At 39.0% G+C, this 23750-nt stretch overlaps 1 protein-coding gene across 2 annotated transcripts in view; it reads right to left on the bottom strand.

Moving 5' to 3' along the window:
• The window catches only part of Mipep (mitochondrial intermediate peptidase), a 159270-nt gene that overhangs the window by 14031 nt on the left and 121489 nt on the right, over positions 1 to 23750 (bottom strand). For both annotated transcript variants that reach the window (XM_027941601.2, XM_071611325.1), the window contains exons 17-18: positions 12898 to 13019; positions 9069 to 9142 (exon numbers count right to left, since the gene is read on the bottom strand). In XM_027941601.2, the coding sequence (XP_027797402.2) occupies positions 9069 to 9142; positions 12898 to 13019 (196 nt within the window). The remainder of the gene's footprint in view (positions 1 to 9068; positions 9143 to 12897; positions 13020 to 23750) is intronic.

Here is a 23750-nt window from a genome sequence, read left to right as displayed (position 1 = left end):
AAGGGCTGGGGATGTGGCTCAAGCGGTAGCGCGCTCGCCTGGCATGCGTGTGGCCCGGGTTCCATCCTCAGCACCACATACAAACAAAGATGTTGTGTCCGCCGAAAACTAAAAAATAAATAAATAGATATTAAAATTCAAAAAAAAAAAAAGAAGGACAGGTAAGCCTTTCTTGTTATAACAGGGAATGGAAAGAGTCTATGTAAGTCTGTGAACAACCCATTGAGATTCATTAGAAAGATTTACTTCGAAGAGCATAGATTTGTTTGGTATGTTAGTATCTTCAAATCATTTTTTCATACTTAATAAAGCTGTGTTGCCGCAGTCCGGCTGCAGCAAAATAACCGGGGGGTGACGAACAACTTGTGTACATTGATACAGCAGGAGTGGGAGCCGTTTATTGTAGGACAACAGAGGTATTTATACATTCCACACAGCTTATCTTAATTAACATAGACTAGATACAGCAGTCAACCAATAAGAAATCTCCTCACTTAATGGCTCGCTGGCGCCACCTCACAAACCACTCCCTCTGGCAAAATGCCAGGCGCCATCCAGACTTGTTTACAGACTCTAACACTGTGTGAGGGTTTTTTTCCTCCAAGTCATTTACAAATGTGCAGTACATTCTGGGGAGGGCACTCATTAGCCAAGGCACATGGTCCTTGGGCATGCTCTGGCACTCACTAATTCTGGGCCTCCACACAGGGAGCATAGATGTCAGGCAGAACCTGTCAGGTGTTAGTACTTATCTCTCTCTTAAAAATTCCACTTGATTAAAATATTAAGAAGCAAAGAGACATTTAAAACAATAAACTCAGGAATAATCATCCAAAGGCAGCATGCATCTAACTGAGCATGCCAGTTTTTTGCCACATAATGCCAATATTTAGGGATTAATCCAATTGGATAGTTAAAAGTTAACTGCATATTTTAAAACTAGAATAACTATTAATTTTCAGTGCTATAAAACAATAAAAAATGCCTTTTCTGTTTAAGTAACTATGCCTACACTTTGACAACAGGACAAATTAATCAAGCTGATGTAGAACAATGACAGTTTATTTAGCTTTCTTACTTTAAATGTCAGCTGTACTTTTGCTGACAGACAGGACTTGCTGCTCCCTGACTGCCGTCATATTTGTCTTGTACAAATAACACCAACATTACAGCCACGCGATAAGCATATTTGGCCTATTGCCTATTAGGTTGGTAATTGGGTTACTAAAAAAAAAAAAAAAAAAAGAGGACTAATGTTCATTACCTAAGATGATGTATCAACTGGATATTTTGGGTTGATTTGAAAAAATGTGTCATCTCATCAATTAAAGCTATCTAAAGGCAAAACAAATTTGCCTTGTAAAAAACCAGGTTTCTCATCACTAGAACTGTTGGGGCAGAAGGGCTATTTGATAGGCAATTCCACTCGGGGTCTCTTGGGTGATTTAGGAATTGGATCCCCTTGGCTCAGGTGCTTTTGCACTGAATTCCACACAGTGGCTGACCTGTTTAGACCAGCAGGCCTCGCTTTTGCCTTTGCATTTCTACTTTATTCGTTCTCACATATTACACTCCAGGTAGCTGTTGCCTCCCCTGCTGACTATGGTGTCTCCCATGGTTCTCAGTGGCCATGATATGGCAAATAAAGTATCATGAGGATGGATCCATGGGGGGCATAAAAATCTTACCAAGCCAGCGTTCCCTATTACTAATATCTTATAATGGTGTGGCACATTTGTCAGAACTAATGAGCCAATACTGACAGAGCATTATTAACTAAACACATACTGTATTCAAAGCTCCTTAGTTTTTATTTAATGTCCTTTTTCTGTTCCAGCATCCCATCTAGGAGGCCATACTACATGTAGTTATGTCCTTTGGCTCCTCTGGGCTGTGACAGTTTCTTAGACCTCCCTGGTTTTGATGACCTTGACAGTTCTGAGGAGTGTTGTTTAGGTGTGTAGTAGAATGTCCTCAATTTGTTTCATCTGATGTTTTTCTCATGATTAGACTGGGGCTGTGGGTTTTGTGTAAGAAGACCATAGAGGCAAAGTACTCTTCTCATCACAGCACAAGAGTAGGTACTATACATACGACTGATTATTGTTGATATTGACCATGACCACATGACAGAGGCAGCCTGTATCAGATTTCTCCACTGTAAGGTGCCTCCTTTTCTCCCCATTGCACACTTGTTCTTTGAAGGAAGTCACTCTGCACAGCCCATACTTCATGGGAAATTTGCGTATTGAAACTGAACTCTGCATCATTATTCATTCATATAATTGACATTAGTATGGGTTTATATTTTATACTCAGTGTTATACTGCATTAATTGATTGCTCAAATTGTCCCAGCTTTTGCCATTGAGAGTTCTGTCAGTGGGCTCCTGACTGCCTGTGACATATGCAGCATGTGTTTCTGAGCAATCCTCATTTTCTGGCATTACAACATGCTACAGGTTAATTTTGTATCTTCCCTGCTCCAGGCCTAGAATCAGCCATTTCTCCAAAGATCCCTGGTTCTTTACTGGAGCATGGCATGATCTCAGCTGGAAATACTCAACGGTACTGGAACCAAGGTTTTTAAAGAAGAGAGCAAATGTCTTTATAAACTGCTTATATTAATCTCCTTGGGGTATTGGGGGGGGGTGACATTTTGGAGTATAAGCCATGATCCTCTAGTTTGTGCTGTGAACAAAAATAATATTTAATGAGCTACAGAGATGATGTAGGATAATTATGGCAAAAGTGAATGCGTTTTGGCAAGTATAAAGCTCTGAAGAAATGTAAAGTATTAAATAATTTTAATCAGCTTAAGGTAAAGCCCTGAGGGCTTCTAGACCTTCATTCTGAGTCAGTTTGGAAGGGAGTTTCAATTTTCTGATAACTGACTCATTTATCTACTATTTCTTCTCAACTTATCTGATCTTTGGTTTTTTAAAACTCTGTCTAGTTATTACTTTGTATCTCTTCTTACAAACTAGAGACATAAAAATAAAGCTAAAAGATTCTTTCTAGAAAGGAGCACAAAAATAAAAGTGTTTAATATTTACCAACAGACTCCTGGAATATTAAAATCTGTCCATCCCCTCTAAAACATCTTTATGTAGGGCTAGGGCAAGAGCACCAGGACCGATGAAGCCAGAGGCAGAATCCTGAACCTGGAGAGAATTTTTCCCCAGGACCACAGAGTTAGAAACCCATTGGCTAGCTTTGCCACCAAAGTCTAAAGGAGCATATAGGAAACAAAGATTTACTCCTGATCCGCAGCAGTTCATCAGGCAGGTCTTTCCCCGGGCAGTGAGAATAGTTAGGTTGCAACATTAAAACAATAACACAAAAGACTTGAGGATCATTAGGGAGTAGTTCATTAGGGTACTACGAGGCCTCAAGGATCAAGTCACTTGGTTCTCCCATTTGGTACACATCAGGTCAATTTCAAATCAAAATTCCCATGGGCAAGACAGCAGTGGAGAGAGTATAAACCCTGACCAAGTTTCTTTATTCATAAAAATGAGGACTGACATGACAGGGAATTAAATTAGGTAACTGCAGACAGAACCTACTTCATGACAAGTTTTTAATAGTTTCTTTTTTTCTTTTTCTGGCTATCTAAACCTAAAAATTCAGGAAGGGCCATATGCAAGAACTTTCAATAATGTAATTTTCAATAATATAAAACAAAAAAGATAAAATACTTTACAGAGGAAGGCATGTATAGTTTCTAGCCTGAAGAGCCATATAATTCCACTCTTCTATTTGTAATAAGAAAACAAGTCTGCTTCCTAGTAAGGCCAAAATATGATTTCCTTGCTACTCAACAAATCTTAGGGCATGTTTATCTTTCTAAAAAACTATACATTTTCTAAAATGATTGTAATGGAAACTGTAAATGGATATTGTTCTATTGGTGTTAACTGGAATCTGAATGGAAACTGAACCCCGCATCAAGCTAATCACAGTACAACTTAAAAAACATTCCAGTATATATTTTACAAAATGGCAAAATGAATGGAAATGTCATACCATCATGGTTTTAAGCAAAAAAAAAAAATCAGTTCTCTTATTGCTCAGAAATATGATCCTTAACATAAGCTGAAAAACACTGTGGGGTATATGAAGGAACAGCAGAAAACCTTCACATTGACAACTGAACAGAGGACTAAACCTCACCCAGAATGCTCAGCAACAAGAAAGTTGGTTTCAGTTGGGCATTGCACATTGGTTCAGTGGGGGAATAACCAAATATCATACTTATCATGTATATCTTTATATAAGCTATGAATGTGTTTAAAAATTGATAAGGTCATACTATCTATAATGTTTTTTATTGCTATGTGTGCACACATGTATACACATACACATTACTTCAGAGATGGACTGATAACAGGAGAAGAGGATCAGAAAGTGTTTTGGAGTCAAATCACATTATACCTCCTATAGCTCCTACAATAGCAGAACTATTAACTGCAAATCCAGTTCTATTCCACGATGGTTTTCTTCTCTAAAGAAGGAAATAGTGTTTTAAACACTATGGTGTTCTCTTCAAGTGGTATTTAGGGAGTTGAAAAGAAAAAAATGCACTCTTTAAGAAAGGCCCCTGCTGAGCTTCCTGTGCAGATCTCTCTGTACAGAGTTAGGCAAAGGGAACTGCTAAATAAATGCCTTGTAGCCTGGAGTTAGAGAGTAGAGACTCTTGGTTGCCTAGCAGTGGCCTTTAACTGATGAATGTGGAGCAAACAAGGGAAAAAAGAAAAAAAGGAATCCTGTGTTCTCTGGGACTTGCTTTAGATGGGGTTCTGACCACTGAGGCTCTTCTGTAAGCGGGGACTAAAACTGCAGAGGAATTCAGTGAATGAGCACAGCCAAGTTCCTAAAGGATGATTCATTCTGGAAAAGATAAGTAATCTAAAAGTGTACCCATGCAGTATTTATTATTCAAAGATCAAAAGCTGTCTCTATTTGATTGCTCTGATATATATCATTCAAAGACTGCAAGCACAATACATAGACACTGGGGCACTAAGGAATGGCTTGGAGTTCATCTGAAACAAAAGTCTTGATGGGGAAGGTAAACAGAGTTGTGATTTAGTCAGGAAGGTACATAATTTGAAGGTAAGTATTCTATTTGCTTCTTGCTACATAATAGATTTTTTTTAATACTTACGTAGTAAGTAGTTAAAATATATAAAACACTTATAAAAAAGTTATATTTTCATAAGAGTGATCCCAACTAGATTGAATATGCTTTTATATCACAAATCTCAGTAACTTTACCAATCACTCCTAGGCATACCCCAAAATTGAGGTTATGAGCCATCATCTAAGTTATTCTATTTTGGGGTATAGGCTGGTGGCATGAAAGAAAATGAGAAGCTACTACAGGTCTTGTCTTATAAATCCAACCCTATCGAGTGACAATAAGCATACCCTCTTTACAGGTCCCCCATTCATTTTTGGCAAGCAACAAGTCATGCGGATTAATGAGATCTGACAGAACAACATGAAGAAAAATATTAAAGTGTAAAAGCAGAATTGTTCTATTGGTGTTAACTGGAATCTGAATACTTTAGCACCTCTGGTTTCAACCACTGACATTTTTCTCTCAAGAGTTATGTGGATTTTAGTGCAAAAAATATTAAATTTCTTAGTACAAAATGTTTTGGATAAAGAACAGAATTTTTAGCAAGACAGTTGCACTATTGTCAGGAACAGAATAGAAAAATACACTAGCCAAATTATTAATTATAAAATACACTAGCCAAAATATTAAATTTTCTTTTGATAGAACTATATGAAAATTAATATTTATTTGTGGACAGCATTTAGAGTTTGGCCTCAAAAAGAACAGGTAAGCAGAGCTTCCAGAGGCCACACCTAACAGGAACTATCTCCAAGAGGAAGGAATTCAGGTGCATCTCTCCCATTCTCAATTCATGGAGGATTGTCTACACAGCACTGCAAACCACCAGTTACACAATTTTAAATGGAGAAAGGATAGCATCTTCAACAAATGGTGCTGGGAGAACTGGAAATCCCTATGCAACAAAATGAAATTGAATCCCTTTCTCTCACCATGCACAAAAGTTAACTCAAAATGGATCAAGGAGCTAGGAATCAAACCAGAGACTCTGCGTCTAATAGAAGAAAAAGTTGGCCCTAATCTCCATCTCGTCAGGCTCCAAATTCCTTAATAGGACACCTATATCACAAAAGTTAAAATCAAGAATCAACAAATGGGACATGTTCAAACTAAAAAGTTTTTTCTCAGCAAGAGAAATAATAAGTGAGGTAAATAGGGAGTCTACCATCCTGGGAACAAATTTTTACCCCTCACACTTCAGATAGAGCTCTAATCTCCAGAGTATACAAAGAACTCAAAAAGTTAAACAACAACAACAAAAAAAAACAATAACCTAATCAACAAATGGGCCAAGGATCTGAACAGACACTTCTCAGAGGAGGACATACAATCAATCAACAAATAAACGAAAAAATGCTCACCATCTAGCAATCAGAGAAATGCAAATTAAACCACTCTAAGATACCATCTCACTCCAGTAAGAATGGCAGCCATTATGAAGTCAAACAATAACAAGTGCTGGCAAGGATGCAGAGAGGCGGGCGGGGGTGTGTGTGTGTGGGGGGGAGGTACACTTGTACATTGTTGGTGGGACTGCAAATTGGTGCAGCCAATTTGGAAAGCAGTATGGAGATTCCTTGGAAAGCTGGGAATGGAACCATCATTTGACCCAGCTATTCTCCTTCTCGGACTATACCCAAAAGACCTAAAAAGAGCATACTACAGGGACACAGCTATATCAATGTTCATAGCAGCACAATTCACAATAGCTAGACTGTGGAACCAACCTAGGTGCCCTTCAATAGATGAATGGATTAAAAAAAAGTGGCATTTATACACAATGGAATATTACTCAGCACTAAAAAAATAACAAGATCATGGCATTTGCAGGGAAATGGATGGCATTAGAGCAGATTATGCTAAGTGAAGTTGGCCAATCCCTAAAAAACAAATGCCGAATGTCTTCTCTGATATAAGGGGGGGTGACTCAAAATAGAGTAGGGAGGAAGAGCATGAGAAGAAGATTACCACTAAACAGGGAAGAGAGGTGGGAGGGAATGGGAGGGAGAAGGGGAATTGCACGGAAGATGGAAAGAGACCCTCATCATTATACAAAATACATATATGATGGTGTGAGGAGGAAGAATAAAAGAGAGAGAAATGTGTCACAGTAGATTGGGTAGAGAGAGGTGATGGGAGGGGAGGGAAGGGGAGGGGGGTATATAGGAAGGGCAGCAGAATACAATAGATACTAGTATTGCTGTATGTATATATGTGGCTCTATAACCAATGTGATCCTGCAGCCTGTATCATGTGGAAAAATGAGAATTCATACCCCATTTGAATCAAATGTATGATATGTCAAGATCATTGTATTGTCATGAGCAACTAATAAAAAAAAGTACACAATTTTAAAAATCAGTTGCTTACTATTATTAGCCAATTAATTTCACTTTTTCCTGGGTCCATAGCAGATCTTTGGCTAGGTGTCCTGTTTCATAGGTTGCAGAAAAGCTTGGTTTCTGCTCTTGGAAGTACCAGGTTTGAATTCTGGCTCTTCTATTCACTGCCTTGTGCATGGGAAAGGGACCTGGCCTGTTTAATCATCTGTAAAATGGAGGTAATGATAATTTCTACCTCAAAGAGTTACCAAGGAGATTAAATTAACCAATGCATAAAAATCATCTAAAACAATTTTATCTGGGTGCAGTGGCATGCACTACAAAGTCTAAGCTACTCAGGAGGATTAGGCAGGATTCCTTCTTCCTAGGAGATGGAGGCTAGCCTGGATAACATAGCAAGATCAGGTCTCAATCAATCAAACCAGTTCTGGCTGTAGTAAAGTTCAAGAAAGGCCCATAAGCATCAATGTGCACTATTATCAAAAGATGACAATTTCGAGGCATATTCCACTAATGGCTACTTGGAACTGTGGGATCACTGGGTGTAATGATTTGTTTCATAAACCTGTTGTGGTGTTAAATATATGGAACCTGGATGAATACCTGTCCCACCTGAAAAAGCTGAATGAATAAACGCAAACACCACAAAAGCAGGATTTCTGTACTTTACCTCTTACACTTAAAATTTTGCCTAGCATGTTATCAACACTCAATAACTATTTGATGAATAAATGAACGGTTGAAGGCGATCTGGAGGAATGCTAAAAAGGGTAATAGGAATTAGATTCAACCTATATAGGCAAGGACACATTTAAGTTAGACCAATTACTATCAGGACCTACTCCATTGCTACAATGAAAATTACACTTCCCCAATATTGGGAGTTATTTCCTAAATGCAATTTTGTCCAACAGTCAGAAGGTTAAGCTGCAAATATTTGTTAATATATTGAGAGTATTCAATAATACTTGCATCTTACTAAAATATTTGGGCAAACATTCCACAAAAAATCATAACGGCCTGTTACAATTGCAGTTAAATTTTCTGTGAAAATATTCATATATAAAAATAACCACTCAGTGGTTGGGGCTATAGCTCAATGGTAGAGTGCCTGCCTCGCATGTGTGAGGCACTGGTTCAATCTTCAGCACCACATAAAAATAAATAAATAAAGAGACTGTGTCCATCTACAACTAAAAAAATATTTAAAAAAACACTCAAAATTTCATAGGAAAAAAGACATTGTGATACCACAAAAAAGGTGATTTAATTAGGTTTTATTTTTCAATAGGTAAAAAATCTACCTTGGTGCCTTGGTATTTCTAAGAAAAAAAATAAAGAAGAAATAAATGAGTTCTCTATGCTGAAAACAATAAACAGGGGGAAAAACACATTATGATCTGTTAAAATATAACACTGTATTTTTTGAGAATTTTAGGACTGATTTAACAATTTTCTATCAGTATCTCAGTAATATTCTGAAAGTGGAAACTAAAACGGAAAACTCATAGAATCTTTAAAAAGAAGGAAACACAACAAGCACACATCAAGGAAAAGTTTCTACATTTGGTTTTGTTTTACCTTGAACCATGAGCATGGGCTCCTTGCCCCCGCCGTGGGCCAGCATCTCCCTGCGATAGCGCTCCCCAGCGGCCCTGGAGAAGAGGAGAGTGTTAGCCACACTTGCTGGCAGGGCTTGCTGGACTCCATGGACGCCCATCTTGAGTTATTCAAAGGAAGCCACTCTGGTGCCACATTCAGAAAACTTTCCACCATGTGACAAGTCAGCCCTAGATTATTTTCTTACTTTTAAAAACTGAATTCTGATTTTTGAATGATTCTAAAATAAATATATAAAACCAGGTGTGATACATTCACTGTTATCAGGATAACAGATTTTTGGCTTTCTGTTTTTTTAGCAGGCAGCCTCTCTTTATAAAAAGGATTATTTAGTTTATGCAGTATAGAATAAGTAAAAGATGATATCCTATTCTATACAGCTTTTAGGATTATTTTAAAAGAAGGTTTGAAATTATTTATGCCAGTCTTTACTTTCTGAAAACAATTTGAGACGGCACCTAACAAAGACAGACAAATAACACTCTGAAATAAGAGTGCAGGAAAGAGAGCTGGCAGGAGAGGGTAGATGACAGCAGCAAACCTCAGCCCAGAGCCACAGCTAAAGGACCAGAAGACTTGACGGTGTGTGTGCTAGTGGTGAAGGCAGAGACGGAAATGCAGGTGGTTCTCAGCTTCTCAGACTCTTCACCAGTGAGCTGTACCTAGGTGACACTGACTTCCACAGAGAACACTGTACATCTGTCTATACACAGGAAGGCAGGTTTGGAAAACTTTTTTTTTTTTTTTTTTTTTTTTTTGCTGTGCTAAGGAATCAAACCCAGGGCCTCATGCATGCTAGGCAAATGTTGTACTAAGGAGTAGCACCCACTGCCCCTTGGAGACTTTTCTTCCTTCCTTCCTTCCTTCTTTTATTTCAGTGATTGGATCCAGGGGCACTATATCACTGAGTTATGTCCCCAGTCCTATATTTCACTTTTTTTTTTTTTCTATGACAGGATCTTGCTAAGTTGCTGAGGCCAGCCTTGAATCTGTGGTCCTCCTGCCTTGGCCTCCCAAGTCACTGAGATTACAGCTGAGACTTTTTATAGATTGAAATTCCCCACATTAATGACACTTAGAAACAAACTAATGCTATTCCTTTATGTTTTATGGAAAATGTTATTCTTTTAACACAATTGACTATACATTGTGATGAGATGACTTAGGTAAATTTTGAGATTATTTTCATTCCACTGGCTCTGGAACATCTTTATACCCAGGTAACTTAGTGAACCTATATACATGGTCTCTAATTGGACCTTTTGAGAGCATTACAGCATCAAAAGCATGTTGGCATCAAACACCACAGTCACACCCTGAAATGAATGCTAAGGCAAGGCAGGAAGCCTGCACAGAGGTGTGGCCCTCTCATGGAGGGACAAGAGCCTTGCCTGACCCCTGGTTGGGCGGCTTCAGGGTCCCCTTCAGGCCACAGGAGGCAATACCCCTTTTCCTGCTCCAAGTGTGCCTCCACTCTTCAGGACCTGATAAAGGCTCTCTGCCTGATTATTGATCACAAGCGGGATCAAAAGGACCCTTTGACAGAGGTTAGGAATTTTCTAGTCTACTAAGCACTTTTACTAGCTTATTTTTATGTGTTCATAAAAGTACGACAACTACATGTCTAGGCAAGAATGCACACATAACTAAGATACAAATATTTGCAAATGTATGTTTTTAATAGTATGTGGTTTTCTAGTAAAGTATAGTTCCTTCAAACAAGATAATATTTTGCCCATTTTATAGAAATCTCCAGTAAAGAGTTGCAGTCCCTGAAACTGATTTACTATGGGTCAAGTTTGGCTGTAAGATCCTTTGAAAATAATAAAATCCAAAAAGCAGACCAAGTGTCTGCAGTCTGCAAAGGGCAAGACAAAATAACATGTGGGTACCAAGCTGTAAAACATTTAAAAATTCTATGACATCAGATTTAAGTTCAAAAGATTTTAGAATTGAATGTGACTATTAACTGCTGAGAAAAGCCAAATCTGTGTCAAACTGAAAGCTGAGAGGTATGAAAGAGACAGGCAGGAGCAAGGAACTGGAAGAAGACCGAAATGACCATTGACCATTGTCAACAATGAAGCCCTGAACAAATCACTCTGAACCTCTCCTCTGAACCTCAGTTTACTATAAAACGTAGCTGTTGAAGCCAAACTGCTGTGAATGTCATATGTCAACTCCAGGGCACGCTAAAACTCTAACAGGATGTGTATTTTAAACCATGTTAAAGTGGTGAAGATAACAGTCACCCACCAGAACTGCCAGAAAGGTATTTGAAGACATGTTTATTTGGGTTGTGAGAAGATATGACATCAGATCATGATTACTGGTTTACTTTCAAAGGAAGTACCTTCTAAGGCATTATGAGACTCAAACTTCGCTTTCTATTGGTTTTTATTGTTGGAGGTAGTCCTGTGAGAGTATCAGGGGAGGTCAAATCCAGGAGCACCAGAAAATCCCCTGTATCTCTCCTCCCAATGCAAGTACTACCAGTATTTCCTAAGTGAATGGGAAAATAGGACTGCCTCTCCCAAGTTTCTACACTCATATTCCCCTCTCCTGTCTCTGTTCTGGGGGAGGTGGTGGGCATGATCTGTTCATAACTGAAATTGACCTGCCCTGTTTCCTTACTCAATTGTTAAAGGTAACCAGATTTGTGGGCTGATCTGTTTTTTTTTTTGTGGGGGGAAGGGGTAGAGACAGTGAGTGGGTACTGGGGATTGAACTCAGGGGCACTCAACCACTGAGCCACATCCCCAGCCTTTTATTGTATTTTATTTAGAGATGGGGTCTCAGTGAGTTGCTTAGTGCCTCACTTTTATTGAGGCTGGCTTTGAACTCGAGATCCTCCTACTCAGCCTCCAGAGCTGCTGGGATTATGGGCATGCGCTACTGTGCCTGGCTTCTTGGGATGATCTGATGAATTATGCTTCTGGGAGTGGACCAAATACCTTAGTCAACCTTCTATTTTGGAATGCACCAGACTCTGTTGTCTAAACCACGGATTAATCTGATGATGTACACCTGAGGCAAGGTGGGGGCCCTTTGATGTCAAGGCAGAAAGAAATGCATGCGGGAATTCAACTGCCACCCATGCTATCTTGGTGGCCACCAGGAAGGTCGCTGCATCAGGGACTGTCAGTGAAGCAGCCCCTTCTTGAGACTGCCCCTGCCTTCCATGGAGACTGTCTCCCCAGGGAAGGAAAATGTTCCAAAAGAAGACAGAGGGGTAATATCCAGAAACAAACCATGTTACTGTCAACAAACAATGTTGCTGATGGTGCTGCTCCCAAATGGGGAAGAGTTAAAAAAACCTTTGTTGGGCAGTAGAGAAAAAAAAAACTATATCCTCGTGGGTAAAACTTTAGATGTGTGTGCCAAAGTCAAGAAGCCTGTCAAAAGTGACAGGAAGCTCTGAAAGCAGAAGGCACTGACAGCAGGAGTGGCTGGAAAAATGGAGAAAATACAAGGGAGCAGAATGGGAAAGCAGCAATGGGTCGTCTTGTGCAGAAGCCAAAGAGTTACATGGGGTCAGTGGAGGGATATGGAGGGTACCAGGCAATTCTACAGAACACAGAGTTGTGGAGTAAGGTGGAAGTTCAAGGCCACCATTGCCACAGGAAGAGGCTCACTGGAGGGCAGGGCCCCAAGATGAGTCTGTCTCACAGAGTTCCCACTTCCTGCCAGGGTCACCTGGGTTCCAAGTGATTGATGTTGGATATAGTGTGATAGGGATTACTATGGTTGAAGGAGGCAATGTTTTATAAACTTACACAGCCCTTATTACCTATTAAAAGGATCCTGTAGAAAACATTCCTTCCAAACCATGGACGCTACAGCTCTGGACATCAGGTAAGAGTAATATTTGGCACCATAGCCCACAAGGTGGCTGAATCTCAGCTGCCAGGCCTGCAAAAACAGAAAGACAGCAAGAGAAATAATTCAGTCTTTGCATTTTAGGAATATTATATATGAGAGAACAATGGAAACATAGAAACCTGTGCATGTTTTAAGTTTCTCCTACAGAGCTATGTCATTCACAATATTAATATTTTCACATTTTATACACTGTTATGAGCTCAACTGTGTCTCCCTAAAATTTATATGTGAAGCCCTAACATCAGAATGTAAGTGTATCTGGAGATAGGGACTTTAAAGAGGTGATTAAAATAAGGCTGGTACCCTCAGAAAAAGAAGAAATTTGGACAAAGATACTACAGCATGTGCAGAAAGGAAAGGCCCTGCAAGGATATAGAGAAGGCAGTCATATGCAATACAAGAGAGAGGCCTTAGGAGAAACAAACCCACAGAAACAAATGCAGAAGAAATTTCATTTGTTTAAGCTACCCAGTCTAGGGTATTTATTATGGCAGCTCCGGCTGACTAATACATACACAAAGAAATTCTTAAATGATGTGAATATAATCTTCAAACAGATTTTCTTGTGTGTGTGTGTGTGTGTGTGTGTGTGTATATACCTCCAAATATGTTTAACTTTCTTAATTGAGTTTACTTACTTAAACTAATTTTAATACATTTTATTTCATTTGACAATTTAGAAAAAACTCATGAGTTTACTTATTTTTAATAATTTGATAAGTTTTACTTTGCAATGACCATTTGCCGCAAGAACTGTTCTTCATATGGACTAGTTTTTCTAAAGCTAAACATATCCATATTTTATCATAATTTAAAAAATTTTATCCATTTATTACTTCTAATTAGGTATATGACAGTTTAATGCATTTTGATTCATTTTACACAATTGCAGAACAACATTTCTCTGGCTGTACAAGATGTCCCCTACCTCCCCTTTGCCCAATCACAGTTCTCCCATTTTTCCCATGGACCTCCCCCCATTATGGATCAGCACATATAGAGAACATCCAACCTTTGGTTTTTTGGGATTGGCTTAATTCGCTTAGCATGATATTCTTCAGCTTCATTCATTTATTGGTAAATGCCATAATTTTATTCTCTTTTAATGTTGAGTAATATTCCATTATGTATATATACTACAGTTTATTTATACATTCATCTACTGAAGGGCATCTATGCTGGTTGCATAGTTTAGCTACTGTGAATTGAGCTGCTATAAACATTGATGTGGCTGCATTACTATTATTTGATGACGAGTCAAAAAGGCAAGAACATAAGAAAAATGGGATAGAATTGAAAAATTGTTTATATGAAGGCAGAGAAGCTGGAATCTGAGGTTGTTTTTTTTTTCCATAAATAAAAGACTAACACTATGAACCAAAGGTAACCCCTGACTTCTGTAGCATCTTGATGAAAAGGTGAAGAAATTCTCAGAGCTCCCTGCCTTCCCTAAGCCTGTTCAGCTTATTTTCTAATCATGACAAGGAAGAAACTGCCACCTAATCATGTGTTCAAGTTTGTCACTCTGGGATTCACTTCTGCAATAGAAATGTAGAGAGGAAAACCCAGGAGGATGGCAAGAGGGTTGATCATGTAGCAGGGCTGGACTTTCACAGTTCTTTGGACAGCAAGGAATACCTGGTTGTGGGTATCACAGAGAATTTTGAGAGAAAGCATCCATTCTTTCTGAGAACAAGGACGTAGCTATTATAAGAAAGGCCATGTGGATTTTCATGGGAGAATACTGTTCCAGTGGAAACTTCCATAATATTGCTCTTTCTCTGTACTGAAAAATTGAAAACCCCCACACTCTGGCCAGGAAGAGGAGGGCCACACAGGTACAGATGCATAAGAGCAGGACAGCGTTTTTCTCTTTGTAAAACTGTCTCAGTAGAAGCTGGGTTATGAACCCTATTCTCAACACTTGGACTTTAAATTTTTTACTTTTCTGAAATGAATTTAATACATGGTCTTCTACTTTCTTCTAAAATAACATTTACCTGACATTAAAAATTTTTTTGTAAAAGAACCAGAGTTCTTAAGATCAATAACTATTCCATAATCAATCTCATAACTCCCTAAAAATATAAATAAAGTATGATCCACACTATAACTCTTGAAACTAGAGAAGCATGCAATCATACACTTCTATGGTATACTTTGTCTGACATTTAAACTTTTTTAAAAAATAGGATTTTCTTTTGGGTGATAATCATTCTCTAATTCTCTAGGAAATAAGATATAAATATAATCCTTACTCCAACTCTATGAACTAGATAAGCAAATTCTAGTTAATATATTAAGAAACAAATATTTCTGAAAAGATGGTTCTTTCATCACAGAAGTGCGACTAATCTTAGGACATTCTCTGAGCCCCCTACTCAATATGCAGTGAGTTTAAAGATAAGGCCATGTGGCAGTTACTCTCTAAATGTGTGCATTTCTTTAAGATAATTAATCTGCCTGGACTGGGCAGGTTAGGGAGGTATGCAGGAGCACTCCAATCAATTTAGGCCGACAATAACCCTCAATGTCTACTCTCCCTTTTCTGCAAAAAGATGATTGAAAACAAGGTGGGCACCCTGGGAGTCCTGTGCTGAAGGGAAGAACCATGTCCAGTTCCTGCCTGTGAGTGCACCAACTGTGAAGGCAGTATCTAGCGCTGGTGGCACAGGGGCTCTGATTCCTGATGGCTGCCACCCATGCTATGCAGGTACACTTGCACAGCTGGCTGTCATCTCCCTCTCAGTCACAGTAACAAGGCCTGAACTCTATCTTTCACAAGACACTCCTCACCCCAGGCACACCAGGCACACTGGTTCCCAGAGGCTCAAGAGAGGCTGTGCCCTTGATGGGAGAAGCTGTGCACTAGAAATGTGGCCCAAGTGTCTTCAGTCAGCAGAGCCTCTTGAAGCAAAGAAGCAGAGAGGTAGACAGAGACTTTTCACCCTATTTAAAGACTAGTAGTATTTAGAAGAAAGTAAACCACCCAGGCCATCTATGGTCCAATTTCAGAATAGAAAACTGTGACTGACTACATTTTTAATTTAAAGGGCTGGGTCTTTGGAATTCACTTATAATGCACACACAGTTCTGTATAGTCTGACTTATTTAAAAAGGGGTCTTGTATATTTTTGATGTTATTCTGAAAACTCAGTCTGCTAAATGTTGCTTAAAATGTGGACCATTGGTGATCTATCACACATGAAGCAATTTGGAAGAGATGATATCTTTAGTAATAGGACGTGGCCTGAAGTTATATTGGCTCTGGTGGTATGGATCATACAAGCATCTCTCAGAGTAAAATACATAGCACACAGTTAGGGAGCTTTCTCTTTGAAATGTTTTCTTCATGGTGATCTGCCAGATCTAGTTTGTCAACCTTTGCAATATATGCTGAATTTAACTTTGTTTAGATTTGACCTGAATACAGTTTTGTTTCATCTTGAGAGCAGGCATACTTCAACAGCATCCTGATTTGAGCTTTAAAAAAAAAAAAAAGTCTAGGTCTCTTAGTTTCATCAACTCATAACTGAATTCCATATAAACAGAGTAGTAAAAATAAGCCCTTTCAGAACTGTAGAAAGAGACATCAGGATTTCTGTGACACACCACTGCCTAAGCTGCCACATCTGCCTTAGAGTATCATCCCTACCTGGACATAGGTATTCTGGCTGTGTCTTGCTCTTTAATTACAGGCTTGAGTTTGCTGCTACACCCTTCCCAAACCTCACAACCTGCTAAATCAATTATACCTACTTGACACCTTTCATCAGAGGTTTGTAACTTTATGGACAACTAGACCTACAATTCCACTGCTATTTGAACACAATTGCTGAATTCCTTCTAATTTAACTTAACATTACATCCTTGTTTCTATTTTACTCTTTCATCTGAAAAAAATGTAAGACAGCATTTCAGGTTAAGCACTGGAATTAGCTCATTTTCTTCCTTGTAAATCAAAATTTTCTTCTTTTTAGGGGGGAATTGTCAAGCAGACAAGTGTCCACCCTTCCCTCAATGTTTGACAGACAGGTCTGGTTTTAAAAACAAATGATGCAAATGTCTTCATAATTTTCCTTGTATTCTTGCTAGAAATGCAGACATTCAAATCCTAACACTATCCCAAGGCATGGTTATCTAAACTTGTCTTGAGTTAGATAATCTCAGTGAACCCATATGAAAGACAGAACATAGAGCTGGTGGAGCAGCATGTCAAGAGCCCCGTGGGTAATGTTATTTGCCTTAGAACTCTTCAAAGAACGTGAGACCCTTTGAGAGTTTTTATTTGCCTGTTTCTCTTCTCTGACTTTATGATTTTCTAGGAATGGAAAGGCAGCAATGTAGCTCTTTACTATTTTCCCATTCAAACCTGGAATAGGAAAACTAGAGGGAGGAAGTACTCGCTCACCACACATTAAACAGTGAGTGATGAAACCAACCATTTCTCTTAATTGCACTATTAAATGGAGCATCATTTCTTCATTTCCAGTGATATGTGTATAAATGCATTTACCTAAAATATATTTTAAAACAATCTTATTGTGAGACAATTCAAACTGCATGCAAATAGGGATGGTATCCATTGCTTCCTTAGTGTGTGTCATTCTATACTGAAATTTTCTTTAGATCATGAACCACATGATCTGTCCAAGTGTAGACTCAGCACCGTACCTGTCAGAGCATAACAGAAATTCAGTAGACTCTGCTGGTTGGCTGGCTGGACAGGTGGGGGGACACTATGTGATTCTTTCAGACTGATGTTCATACATGATATCTGTCTCTAGCCCACTCACCCTAGAAAGCCTCTTGTAGTAGTGGAAGGAAGTTACAGCCATGTTGGGAAATCCCACTGTCAGACACCTAGGGGTCCTCTAGAACTAGGAGGGAGTCTCTGGAACCTGGGAGGCCTGCAAGACCCGAAGAAGGGGTCTCTATAAGCTGAGAGAAGCCATTATGACATGGGCAGGGGGCTACTCTAGGATCTGTGGGCCATCTATAGATAGCAAGAAGCCTGTCAGTCCCACCGCCACAAAGAAATGAGTTCCACCAACAACCTGGTAAAGCAGTCAAGCCCCAGATGAAACCACAGCCTGACTGACATCATTGCCACAGCCTTCTGAGGCCCTAAGCACAGGAAGTGCTAAGTAGTACAGATGCCTGACCCCCAGGAATGTGAGATGTACACTGTTGGATGTCACTATGTTTATGGTGACTATTCACAGCAGCAGAAAACTAATATCATAACCTTACTGTTTTAAGAAACAGCATAAGAGAAAAAAAAAACCTAGAAATACTGGAGGGGTACCTATACTTCTTAAAGGCCTTTCCTGTTAGCTTGGAAAAACGTAAAAATTAGAACTCTACTTTGGACAAAATAAAAGCCATGTGTTGGGAAGATGCCAGCTTACCAGACCTATCCACTCACCTTTGGCTTGTGAGATGAAGGAAAGAAACTAACTGTACAACCACCCTGATTTCGAATTACTGACACCCCCAACAAGCCACATTCCTGTTACATCAGACACCTGTAATTTTCTACTTCATTTCTACCATATCTGCTAAAGCACATATCAAAACACACCACAGAGCTATTTTTACAGCTGAAAATGAAGTTCTTACCCAAGCAATAATAGAATTACAGACTAAAATGTTAACCCTGCTCTCCAATATGTAAAAAAAATGTATCAGACACACATCCTTGTCAACATCGGCATATAAAAATCTGAATAATTTATAAAAATATCATTTCATGAGAATCCTACAAAATCCTAATGACAACTAAGAAAATATTTTCTATACCAATGACAGAATTATAACCTACTTTAAAGAGACTAGACCCAGTGTTATAAAAAAAAAAAAAAATCCTTCCTAACAATCCAATTCTCTTTAGGCAATTAATAGCAACAGGATAGGCACACTACTTATATCCTCCTTGAAGAAAAAAGGGACAATAAAACAGCATGCCCTTGAATGTCCCCTTTCTGTCCCCAAGAACCTAGCCAAGTTAAGGGAACAATAGGAGCAAATCTGGGCTAGAATCTCCAGATATCTTTAAGGACACTGGCTTTCTCTCATGTATTCTGGGTATTAGGGCAAGCTGGTGTTCTCTGTAGAAAGCTGCTTTCTGCATGTATACCAGACAGTTCTCCTTGGGATGTTGGTCCATACAAGAAGCAGAGCAGGTGAATATTGATGATGTCATTGCTTTTGCAACCTAACCTATAAAATACTTCCTGCCTGCAGTAACTGCTGCAGACAAGAGCACCACTGAGTTCCCCGCAGCCTCTGGACAAAGCATTGTGAAGAGAAAGAGTCGTGACTTTCTGGCTAGGTACTGGAGGAACTGCATGTAGCAGAGGTATATCTGTGCAGTTTTTCACCACCAGACCTTCCGGTAAATATTTCTCAATAAACCCTGTAGCTTGTATCTCATCTTTATGGGCCTTCCTTGCCTGTCCCATGGCCCTAGCACAACGGGGTGGTAGGTGGTATAGTGCTAATGATGCACAACATATTAAATAGGAGTCTTTTTAGTATGTCAACTTCAACTGTCAATTTTATTTATATATGAAATTTAAAATTTTTGTAAAACAAAACCCCTGGAAATCTAGTCTTACACACCTATCAAAAACTAACATATTAGAAGAGCAAGGACGAAAATACATTTATTAGGTGAAATATGAAAAAGTATACTGATCTAATTAAACGAGATAATAAACGAAAAACAAGCAACAAGCACAGTTGGAATTAAGGAATGTTGGCTTCATTCCTTCCTAGTAAAAATTCTCAACATGGCTTTTTCTGTTGACTGTAACATCTTAAGAGAAAAAGGTAGATTGCCCCTTCATTCTAGAGAAGTCATGGTCCAATAATACAGAGGATTCCAGTTTCCATGGTCAGGAAGCCACCGGAAAACAAGGGAGACCTTGGCAGGAATAGCTTCCGTCAGGGCAGTCTTTGGTAGTTAGTCATATGAGACAGGTGTAGTACAGGAACCAAAAGAAGAGAGTACTGCTTTTGTCTTCATATGATTACAAACCACCCAGCAAAGGAAGTAGGTATGTATATAGGATCAGGAAAAAAAAAAAAAAAAAAAAAACTATGAAAGGAAAACTAAAAAAGGATATGATTGTCCTTTGTAGACAACGGGATTTTCTGCCCCTTTGTACAGAGGAATATAAAAACAGTGATGCAGCAGGGAGTAACTTCTTAAAGGAAAGAAAGTCCCAAGGAAGGTGAATCACCTCTAGAGAGCATGCAAGTAGGTATGCAAGGGAAGCAGGTGATCCCAATGTGGGCAGAGTCTCTCTCCACTCGACTGCACCCATCAGGGCTGGCAGTAAGCTTGAGAACTAAGTTCTCCACTCACCTTGGGATACCAGACAGACTGTATCCCTGCCCTGTAAGAGCAACTTAGAATATAAAAAGGACAAGGACAAACAGAATGATTTGGTATCAAAAGAGCCTATCAACTTCTTGCATGATATGGGCAAGGAGAACCCTAGAATTTCTTCCTTTGATCCTCTTAGGTTAGACTTCATCTCCTGTCTCTGCCTCCATCACTCTGCTGCAGCCACACTGGTGACTTGCTGGTCCAAAACACAATAGGCAGGAGCAAGCTCTGAATCCCATAGGTCCTTGTCCTTGCTTTTCTCTCTGCCCCAGAAACTCTTCCCCTACAAGTAACCATATGTCTCTTTTTCTCACTTTCTTCTGTATCTATTCAAATAATACTTTAATCAATAAAATCTTTTCTGATAATTAAAAAAAAAAAGACACTGCTTACTGCCTATTAGTACTGTTTCCTGCCCACAGGCAGTTAGGCCTCTGTTTGTGGCAGTAGGGGCCCACTTGTGCCTTGGATCTCTACTTGTGCTGGTCCTCTTTGTGGGAGTGATTTGGCCTCTTTGTGGGAGTGATTGGGCTCTCAAGGATGGTCATATGGGCCTCCTTGGGTCTCCTCAGGGTTGGTGTACCTCCCCACCATGGCACTGAAGTCCTGACTTTCAAAGCCACTTCTCTATCATGGAGATACCCTGCTGGGTTCCCCATTAACCTAATCAGCCAGCACATGAGACTGGTTTAGGGAGGATATATGGGACAGATGCACTAGTTTAATATTTTCAAAATGCCATCCCAATTACAAAAGAGCTTTTCTTGTGCCTTTAAAATCTTTGTAGAGAAAACCTAAGGCTGTTCTAATTTCTCCTGTATTCCTAGAGCCTCAAGTATGTGTTTGTTAATATCAGGGCTTCACTGTCATATAGACACATAGTTCTTTCCACTTTACCTAGAAGCATGACTCAAAATGGATAAACAGACTCAAAAATCATCCATCCCTCTTTCCAAAATTCATTGAGTGCTCATGACATGCTGGGTAGTGGATCTTAAGTGGATACTAAGGACCCTGCACTCACAGCCACATAGTCTCCTGAGGAAGACTTGACATAAAGAATCACTGTCTGTTTCAATGTGGCTGCTTAACCATCACCAGATCCATAATCTTGCTCACCCTAATCTTTCAAACGTAACTGCGTCACACCCACCTCATAGAACAGTTATGTGGGTTAAATAAGAGAAAGGAGTCATCAAGCTTGCACTGCTGGCCCTCTGGGATGGCTTTATTTGCCAGCTACCAACTTAATCCTTTGGTGAGCAGAGAGGACCCAGGGTACCTCTTTGTATCTTGTTACTAGCACAGTGTCTTCAACAAATATGCACACAGAGGATGGTAAAATAAGTTTAAGAATTAGACACAAGAATTTACTGCAATTTGTATAAAATATACATTTATAAGTCCAAATCTTTCTCATAATTAGTTTCAATAATCACTAAAATTAAAAAGCTGTCAATGAATAGGTAATATACAAGTTACGGTCACACACACACCCCTGAATTTCTGAAGTGACAAATCAAAATTAAAATGCTTCTCACAGAATTAAGACTCATCCTAGATTCTTCCTGATTAGTTATATGATTTCATCTGAAATCTATGAAGTCTGGTGTCTACATATCTACATCTTCATCTCACTAGCTCTTGCCTATTAAGCTTTAAATGATGTTCACTCAACTTCCTTGGTTGGAACAACCACTGCTTTCCAAACTTATTTTCTAATTCTCCTGTTGAAAGATCCCTCCAGGTCATATGGACAAGTGAATCTCACTCCTTTATATTACCTAAGATGTATACAACTGGACATGTGCAATTAGGAAATATGTCTTACCAAGGGTTTTTCTATTGCTGGATGAAAGAGAGTTAATAAAGATGGTAAAAAACACTTTCACCTCCAGGAATACTTCACAGCCACCTCCTCCGCCCCTCAGGAATGCTACGAAGGCATTCCAGAAGTTTATTAACTGCATATTCTCAAGTATAGCCCAGGGCATGTGACAGTTTGTCATCTGCAGGGCATGTTGCTACCTGCATTTTGTGCAACATAACTGACAGGAATAAAATACATGACTGATCCATGGAAATTGTTAGGGTTGTTTGCTTTCTACCAACATCAATACCCTCTGATTATCTCATCTGAAGAGTTTCCAAACTTCCTGATGAAATAGCTTTTAGCATTTTTTTTTACAAAAAAAACCCCAAGAAACTAAAAAAAGGAAAAAGAAAAAGGAAAAGGAGAAGGAGGAAGATAAGAAAGAGGAAACAAACAAACAGAGTTGTAGCTGAAACATTGAGAATTTGGATAATGCCAAATAGCACATATTAATGAAATTTTTTACAAAAAGGATTAGGTAAAAATAATCAACACCCTTAGTTAAAATTAGTATACACATAAATAAGGCAGCCCTGAAATTTATTAAAACTGCTCATATCAAAATAGTATCAACTTTTTTTTTTTTATCCATTCATCCACTGAAGGTTGGCTCCACAGTTTAGCTACTGTGAATTGTGCTGCTATAAACATGGATGTGGCTGTGTCCCTGTAGTATGCTGTTTTTAAGTCCTTTGGGTATAGTTCAAGGAGAGGGATAGCTGGGTCAAATGGTGGTTCCATTCCCAGATTTCTAAGGAATCTCCATACTGCTTTCCAAATTGACTGCACCAATTTGCAGTCCCACCAGCAATGTATGAGTGTCCCTTTTTCCCCATATCCTCACCAACAATTACTACTGTTTGTCTTCATAATAGCTGCCATTCTGACTGGAGTGAGATGATATCTTAGAGTAGTTTTGATTTGCATTTCTCTGATTGCTCCAGATGATGACCATTTTTTTTCCCATATATTTGTTGTTTGATTGTATATCCTCATTTGAGAAGTGTCTGTTCAGGTCCTTTGGAATTTTACTCAGCAATAAAAGAGAAGAAAATCATGGCATTTGCAGGTAAATGGACAGTGTTGGAGAAGATAATGCTAAGTGAAGTTAGCTAATCCCACAAAAAACAAATGCTGAATATTTTCTCTGTATAAGGAGGCTGACTCGTAGTGGGGTAGGGAGGGGGAGCATGGGAGGAATAGATGAATTATAGATAGGGAAGAGGGGTGGGAGGGGAAGGGAGGAGGCAGGTAGAATTAGCAAGCATGGTGGAATGTGATGGACATCATTATTCAAAGTACATTTATGAAGACACGAATTGGGTGTCAACCTACTTTATATACAGAGATATGAAAAATTGTGGTCTATATGTGTAATAAGAATTGTAATGCAAAAAAAAGTATATGTATAAAGACATGAATTGGCGTAAACTCACTTTATATACAAAGATATGAAAAAGTGTGCTCTATATGTGTAATAATAGTTGTAATG

The sequence above is a fragment of the Marmota flaviventris genome, chromosome 4 (genome assembly GCF_047511675.1).
Source record: "Marmota flaviventris isolate mMarFla1 chromosome 4, mMarFla1.hap1, whole genome shotgun sequence".
NCBI lineage: Eukaryota > Metazoa > Chordata > Mammalia > Rodentia > Sciuridae > Marmota > Marmota flaviventris.
This window is presented reverse-complemented; position numbering and strand designations above follow the sequence as displayed.